The 8,647-nt window shown below is 47.5% G+C and overlaps 1 protein-coding gene across 1 annotated transcript in view; it reads left to right on the forward strand.

Moving 5' to 3' along the window:
- The window catches only part of MARCH6 (membrane-associated ring finger (C3HC4) 6, E3 ubiquitin protein ligase), an 87,004-nt gene that overhangs the window by 44,629 nt on the left and 33,728 nt on the right, over positions 1-8,647 (forward strand). The window contains exons 13-17 of the mRNA XM_006876899.1: positions 1,239-1,297; positions 1,996-2,076; positions 2,269-2,337; positions 2,417-2,491; positions 3,042-3,176. Coding sequence (XP_006876961.1) covers positions 1,239-1,297; positions 1,996-2,076; positions 2,269-2,337; positions 2,417-2,491; positions 3,042-3,176 — 419 coding nt within the window. The remainder of the gene's footprint in view (positions 1-1,238; positions 1,298-1,995; positions 2,077-2,268; positions 2,338-2,416; positions 2,492-3,041; positions 3,177-8,647) is intronic.

Consider the following 8,647-nt stretch of genomic DNA (forward strand, 5'->3'; position numbering starts at 1 on the left):
CAGAGTCCTCACACCGACGTGCCCACACTACAGAGTCCTCACACTGATGTGCCCACACTACAGAGTCCTCACACCGACGTCCCCACTCTGCAGTCCTCACACTGACGTGCCCACACTACAGAGTCCTCACAATGATGTGCCCACACTACAGAGTCCTCACACCGACGTCCCCACTCTGCAGAGTCCTCACACTGATGTGCCCACACTACAGAGTCCTCACACCGACGTCCCCACTTTGCAGAGTCCTCACACCGACGTCCCCACTCTGCAGAGTCCTCACACTAATGTCCTCAAACCATAGCAGCCCTAGCCACACTGGTGTGTCCCCCTTGGCTGTGTTCCCCTCTGGACTGCCCTCAGTGTTGGATCCTCACACCGAGGACTAGAGCCCTACTGTCCCTCCTCACATCCCTGTGCTCCCTGCAGCTGCAGGCCGAGTCGGAGGACCTGGTACCACCCAGCCCTGGCAGAGACATCACTTTTTGTACACTCTGGGCAGGAAGGTGTGATGCTTAGTCACCAGCTTTTTGAGCCTGAACCTGTGCTTGGGTCTAGCGAGTCACCTGAGGGTGGTGGCCGCGAGGACCCTGAGTGTGTCCAGAACCGGGTCTGCCATTCACAAGTGGCTTTGTACTCATGGTGTTCTTGCCCAGAGTCTGTCATTCAGAGCTGCAGAGAGACCGGGTTTACGTTCTGTCATGTGTATCTTTATGGCTGCCTGTCTTCTGGACAGGACTTACTGTTGTCAGCTAGGGTAGTGTGGTGGTGGTGGTTATGTGCCGTGGAGTGGGTTCCGACTCATAGCAACCCTGTACAGGGTTTCCGAGGCTATAAATCTTTATGGGAGCAGAACACCTCTTTCTCCCACGGAACAGCTGGTAGTTTCGAACTGCTGACCTTAAGGTTTGCAGCCCGATTCGTAACCACTATGCAACTGGCTCATCAGAAATTCTGTTTGGGTGCTCGGTTTTCAGAGTCAGAACGTCTTCTCTGTACATTGCTTAGCTCCTTTGGTGGTGGCCATAGCGGCTCGGGATTACTCTTGCTGGGCATGAGGAGCTCCTGGCCACGTGCGTGTCGGTCTGTCCTACAGTGCAGCCAGCTGCCATCTACCTACAGCACCCCCTTCACAGCATGTCCCAGCCCAGGGAGCCTGCTGGTCCCTTTAGTTTGGGTGCTGGCGTTGGGTTGCTCCTTGTCTCGGGGTTGAGATTGTCATTGAGTTTTCTCCCCTGCAGCCTTTTGTCCTTACCACATTGGCCATTTCTCCCTCGTCATGTTGGGGTTCGAAGAACACGTAAGTCGAATGCTTTTTTAAACTTACTTCCATTCATGATTTCTCTTTGGAACACTGGTGGTACGGGTTAGCAGTCACTGTGCCAGCTGACCAGGATGCCTCTAGGTGGCCTGCTTCTGCCTGGGGGGAGGCTCTGTTCAGGACTGGCCACTGCCCCAGAGTTTGGTGTCTTTCCTCTCCTGGCCCCAGGACCCTGACACTCTTGGAGTGGCCGGCTACTGTTTTCTCAGCATCTACATTAAGTGTCATTTTATTGCTATTTCCTAGAGTCAGGTAAATGGATGAAGTCCGACCACCCCACCTCTCTGGGGCCCCAGAATGAGCTGACCTTTGAAGGAAGCTATGACGTATCAGGGCTCTTCGGTTAATTTGTGTGCATGAATCTTGAGAGCACACACATGTCAGAGTGTGACGTTTGGAAAGCACAGAGTGAGCCTTGTTCTCACCATTTTCTGACTCTCCGGACACTTGTCGTGTTTTGTCACTGTGCACACACCCTCTGGCTGGCACTGGTCACTGGAGAGGGCAGACCCTGTGACTGCAAGTCCACCCTGGTCTGTGTGAAACGTAACCCGCCCACCATCCGGCCATCTGCTTCTCCAGTGCCGCCTTGTCGTCAGTCCCGTAGAGCTGCTGGGGCCCGGGGCCATCTGGACTGCAGATCTGTCCCACTGAGTTCTGCGTTTTTCTTGTTTCAGGTCCAGGCGTCTCATTTTGAAGGGCTGATCACCACCATAGTTGGCTACATACTCTTAGCAATAACGCTGATCATCTGCCATGTATCCTTTAAAGGGCAACATGGCTGCTATCCAGTGGTGCCCTTGCTCTCGTGTGGTTGCGGTAGTGGCCGCTTTGTAACAGGTATAGGGATGGGCCATGTGGGTGATGGCGGGCAGACCGTGCAGACCCTTGAGCCCTCACCTGTGCCCTGGGCGTGTCGACAGCAGCTTTTCCTTGACCTGGGGATGCAGGCTTTGGCAACTCTCGTGAAGTTTCACCGCTCCCGTCGCTTACTGGGGGTCTGCTACATTGTGGTGAAGGTAATTCCTGTGCGTTAGTGTGAGAAGCCTTCTTCCCAACCCTCACCCAGCCACCCTGATGGCATTCACTTCCCTCCAGGTCTCCTTGCTGGTGGTGGTGGAGATCGGCGTATTTCCACTCATCTGTGGCTGGTGGCTGGACATCTGCTCCCTGGTGAGTCAGTCGGTCCCCTGCTGAGAGGACTGTAAATGGTGGCCCTGGACCTGCCCATGCTGAGTGTCGTGTGTCACTGTAGAGTAAGGGTTTAGGGGCGCGTTCACATTTTTTGAAGTGAGAGCATATTGACTAGAACCTTCCTAACGACCAGGGAGAGTTGTCTTCCCCAATATGTCCTTGTCCACTATACAGTAACGCTGAGATGTCATGGACATGACTGCTGGAACTTTCCTAATGACCAGAAAGAGTCTTGAACCTCAGTCTCCACCCTTTGGCTCTAAGGATCCTCTCTGCCACCTCTCTTGAGTGCTGTGGCCTCAGCCAAGGGTAGACCTTGAGTCGTACTGTACGGGGCGCCTCCTGAACCCTGCAGTGAGACTCTTATCCACTCCTTCTGGCATCTTACATTCCACCTTAAAATGTGTGCATTCCACTGGCTCAGCGAGATGGTGCTAGGACAGGGACAGCCCCAAAGCCTCATCCCCTGCGTGTGCATCCTGGTACCCTGGGAGTGGGGCATGCTGACCTGGTCTATCTGTCTCTCCAGGAAATGTTTGATGCCACCCTGAAGGACCGGGAGCTGAGCTTTCAGTCGGCACCGGGCACCACCATGTTCCTGCACTGGCTGGTGGGGATGGTCTATGTGTTCTATTTTGCCTCATTCATCCTGTTACTGAGGGAGGTGAGTTCCGCAGCCTGAAAACAAGGAACCACGTATTCCGCAGTTTGTTCGAAGAGGAAACACCAGGTTGGTGTTTAAGGCGTGGCTCCAGCAGAAGGAGGCCAGACTGTGCCTTGGTGATGGCTGGACTTGTCCATGTACACTCGCTCACCAAGGATTTGCCGACTGCTCACACTCAGTGGGCCCTACGCTATATGCCAGGCTGTGTGTCGGGACCTGTACTGTATACCAGTCACCAGGAAGGACATGTTCCCCAGGCAGGCAGGGAGCCAGTGCGAGTGCAGCAGGGGATCCGGCTAGTGTCTGCTCTGTCCCTGCACCTTGTGCCGGGAATCCCATTGTGTAACTTCATGGCTGCTACTGCACAGACAGCTTGACTGACTGTTGTTGTCAGGTGCCATTGAGATGATACCACTCATAGGGACCTTATGCACAACAAAGGTAAACACTGCCCGCTCTTACGCCAACCTCACAATCGTTGCAATGCTGAAGCCTGTTGTTACTACCACTGTGCCAGTCCATCTCGTTGAGGGTCTTCTGCCTTTTTTCTCCAAACATACGTCTTTCTCCAGGGACAATATGGCTGAAGTATGAAAGACGAAGTCTGGCCATCTGGGCTTCCAGGGAGCATTCTGGCTGTGCTTCCAACACAGATCTGTTTGTTCTTTTGGCAGTCCATGGTACTTTTAATATTCTCCAACACTGTAACTCAAATGCATCAAATCGTCTATAGTCTTCCGTATTCACTATCGAAATGTCAGGCACTGGTGAGGCTATTGAAAAGTGCCGTGGCTTGGCTCAGGCATCTTCACACTGATACTTGCTCTTGAACACTAGACTAGGCCTTGTGCCAGCAGATTTGCATAATGAAATCTGTTGTTTGGTTTCATGCTGTTTCCTTGAGTGTTGATGTTGAGTCCTAGTAAATGAAGTCTTTGACAACTTCAGTCTTTTGTCCATTTATCGTGATGTTACTTACTGGTCCAATGGTGAGGATTTTTGTTTTCTTTACATTGCCATGTAACCAATGGTCTTTGATCTTCATTAGTAAGTATTTTAAGTCCTCTTTGCTTTCAGCAAGCAAAGTTGTATCATCTGTATACTGCAGGTTGTTAATGAGCCTTCCTCCAATCCTGATAACCACGTTCTTCATATAATCCAGCTTCTCAAATTACTTGTTCAGCATGCTGATTGAATAATATGGTGAAAGGATACAACCCTGGCGCCCACCTTTCCTGATTTTAAACCATTCACTGTTCCCTTATTTTGTTCAAACAACTGCCTCTTGGTTTATGTACTATTTCTCATGAGCACAATTAAGTGTTCCAGAATACTCATTCTCCACAATGTTGTCCAGAGCGTGTCATGATCCACCTTTGCGAGGGTCAATAAAGCACGTCCTTGTCTGAATCTAGCTTGAACCTCATGCAGTTCCCTGTCAGTGCAGTATTGCAGCCATTTTGGAATTGTCTTTAGCAAAATTTTACTTACATGAGATATTTCAGAAATTATCCATGATGTCTGCATTCCATTGGGTCACCGCTTTTTGGAATGGGCACAAATGTGGATGTGTTCTAATCAGTTGACCAGGTGGCTGTCTTCCAAATTTCTTGGCATAGGTGAATGAGTGCATCAGTTTGTTGAAAGATTTCAATTTGTATTCTATCCATTCCCAGAGCATTGTTCTTTGCCAATGTCTTGGACTTCTTCCTTCGGTATCATTGGCTCTTGATCAAGAGTATCATTGGCTCTTGATCAGATTCATTGGCTCATATGCTACCTCTTGAAATGGTTACATATGGCCATTTCTTTTTGGTACAGTTACTGTGTATTCCTTCCATCTTCTCTTGATGCTTTCTGCATCACTCAGTATTTTGCCCATATAGTATGGCGAGTCAAGGCTTGAATTGTTTCTTAAGTTCTTTCAGCTTAAGAAATGCTGAGCATGTTCTTCCCTTTTGGTTTTCTAACTCCAGGTCTTTGCATATTTCATTTTAATATCTGACTGTCTACTGTAGCTGCCCTTGGAAAATTTCTTTTCAGCTCTTTTGCCTCCTCATTTCTTTCATTTGCTTTAGCATGTCTGCGCTAGAAATGGAAAGCAAGCTTCAGAGTCTCTTCTGACATCCGTTTGGGTCTTTTCCTTCTTTCTGGGCTTTTTTTTTTTTTTTAATTTTTTATTGTGAACTGAGTGAAAGTTTACAGACAAGATCATTAGCTTTACACTCAACAAATGACATGCTTTGTTTCATCTGAGTGATTAGAGTCTCCGCCTAGTAGCAAGTTCTACTTCCTCCCTGTGGCTCCACATTTATATCTTCTATTTCACGCATCAGCAAAGCAAGCAAAAATATATATCCATTTAAATGTCTAACAGGCATATTCTCATGCCAGCCTTCTGTCCATGAGCACACAGCCTTACTCAGTCCCTGGGCCTAGGGCCTGCAGCTTCTCTGTGTCTCCAGGCCACCGCCTCTGCCACCATCTCTGCTGTTGCCGCTTTTCTGGGTAGAGATCTCACGATCTACACATGCTCTTCCTTCTTGATGGTCTTGGGATCATCTGTTCCTGAAATGAAAGATTAACTACTTCCCCTTTTTATTTACACATCTTCTATAATTGCAGTTGTGATAATCACAATTAATATTACTAACAGTTACTAAAAATTGAATCATAAAATCCTATCACCATCATCCCCAATCCCCGTTCACCAGATCCATCAGGAAAAGAGGAAAAATATTCATTGGGGATTTTGCCTTACCCCCCTCATTCTTGAAACTAAGCACATTCATGAAAGCTTGTAAGCCAGTCACTTCCTGCCTTTGTATTCCCCCATTTTTGATGTTGTTGTTGTTAGGTGCCGTGAAATCGATACTGACTCATAACGACCCTGTATACAACAGAATGAAACACTGCCCAGTCCTGGGCCAATCTCACAATTGTTGCCATGCTTCAGCCCGTTGATGCTGCCACTTTGCCAATCCATCTCGTTGAGGGTCTTCCTCTTTTTTTCTAACCCTCTGCCTTACCAAACATGATATCCTTCTCCAGCCACTGGTCCCTCCTGATAATATGTCAGAAGTATGAGAGACAAAGTTTGGTCATCTTGCCCACCAAGGAGCATTCTGGCTGCACTTCTTCCAACACAGATCTATTGGTTCTTTTGGCAGCCCATGGTACTTTCAATATTCTCCTCCAACACCATGTCCAACCTGTCCACCATGGGTGACCCTGCTGGTATTTAAAATACCCATGGCATAGCTTCCAGAATCACAGCAACTCCCAAGCACCACAGTACGACAAACTGACAGACGAGTGCTAGCCATTTTTGATAGCCAATGTCTAAATTGCCTGTCCTGGTGTTGCACTGTGGGTTAATGCGCTGGACTGCAAAGTCAGTTTGAACTACAAGGTTGACAGTTCAAGCTCACCAGCTGCTCCTTAGAAACTACTATGGGTAGGAACTGACTTGATGGCACGTTACAACAACATCCGCCCAGTCACTGAGGAAACAAGTTTGTTCCGTATAATGAAGAATATCCTTCCACTCCAGTGATAATCTTGATCGCCTGCATCAATTGTATGTGTAGCTCCATCTGGTCGAGTTCTGGTTAAGCTAGCCATTCAAGCTAGGTCAAATGGGTACTAGCTGTAAGTTTGGGAGTTCACGAACATCACCCTGCACTTCAGACCAGCTGGCCGCTCCACTCTCATCCCTAGACCCCAGGGACTAGATCAGTTCCCATGGTCCCGAGAGTTCACAAAGCTCTCTGAACTTCAGACTAGCCAGCCCTTCCTGTTCTTTCTCTCATCTCAAGGTCAACAGGTGTCAGTGGAGCATGGCCAAACTCAACCCATGCCTTCTTTGCCACATCTCTCCCATTTCCAGTCACAAGTAGACCCAGTGGTCACCAATGAGCATACTAGACTGCTCGCGGATTCCTTTAAAGTTTCAGTCCTAGAAGGGGGTTTTTCCTGATGGGCTGACTTTTCTTGCCTTGATGCCTCCAAAGCCAACACCTTGCTTGAAATGCAGACAGCCAAGCAGTCCACTTTTTTCCTGAAGGTCTTTCTTTCAATAAGAATTTTCTGTTCACCCATCAGTTTCTAAGGAGCTCTGATAGCCTAGTGATTACAAGTTGGGCTGCAAACCTCATGGTCAGCGGTTTGAAACTACCAGCTGTACTGCGGGAGAAAGATGAGGCTTTCTGCTCCCATAAAGATATACAGCTTTGGGAACCCTGTGCTGCAGGGTCACTGTGAGTCGGAACCGACTCCACAGTACTTAACAACAACAGCAGTTTCTGGGTTGGTCTCCATGTCTTTTCAAGTGGGAATGACCCAACTTAGAAGGTTCTGGAAGGGTCTCAAAATTCCACCTAAGGCCCCATACTCTACAAAGGTTTAACAAGAATCCTATTTCCAAGGGCAAATTCTAACTCCCCTTTTAGCAAATTCAATCAGTTATAGGCTGAAGACAGTTTATAACCTTTCTGTGGTCATAATTCCCAATATTCATTTCTATTGCACATGAATGTCTGTTTTACATTAGTAGCCAGAAGAAACCAGTATCTACAGGATAGTCAAACACATAAACATATGTTACCCTCCTTTTCCCATTCAGCCTATGTCTTCGTCCAAGTGTCGGCTCACAGAGCACTGTTATTCCAAGGTTGTGGCTATATCACTCTTTACTTCTGTCCCATCTAGCCCATCTTTCTTGTCTTCTTAGTGAGCTTTGGATTCTCCCTGTATGTTCTTGATGTCACCCCACAGCTCTCCTGGTCTTCGGTTGATAGTGTCTAATTCATTCAGTCTCTTCTTGAGACGATCTCTACATTCAGGTGGGGTATGTTCAAGGTCATATTTAGCCTCTTACAAACTTGTTTTGATTTTCTTTAGCTTCAGCCTGAGCTTGCATATGAGCAGTCTGCCACTGTCACTTTCCACAGATGTAATCAGTTTGGTTTCTGTGTAGTCCATCTGGTGAGGTCCATGTGCTAAATCGTCTTTTATGTTGTTTACAAAAGATATTTAAAACACACAAGTCGTTGGTCTTAACAAAATTCTATCATGTGATCTCCAGTGCTGTTTCATCACCAAGGCCATGTTTTCCAACAACTGTTCCCTCCTTTTTGTTTCCAACCTTTGCATTCCAATCTCCAGTACTTATCAATACATCTTGATTGCATGGTTGATCAATTTCAGACGAAGAAATTGGTAAAATTCTTCAACTTCAGCATCACTGACTCTAGTGCTGTGTACATAAATTAGTACACAAGAGGCACTCACTCATCTCTGCCAAGAAATTTGGAAGACAACTATCTGGCCAACTGATTGGAAGAGATCGGTATTTGTGCCCATTCCAAAGAGAGGTGACTCAATGGAATGCAGAAATCATCAGACAATCTCTTTGATATCCCATGCGAGTAAAGTTTTGCTAACGGTAATACAGAAACGGCGACAATCAT

This window comes from Chrysochloris asiatica, unplaced genomic scaffold (assembly GCF_000296735.1).
Source record: "Chrysochloris asiatica unplaced genomic scaffold, ChrAsi1.0 scaffold00424, whole genome shotgun sequence".
Classification (NCBI taxonomy): Eukaryota; Metazoa; Chordata; class Mammalia; order Afrosoricida; family Chrysochloridae; genus Chrysochloris; species Chrysochloris asiatica.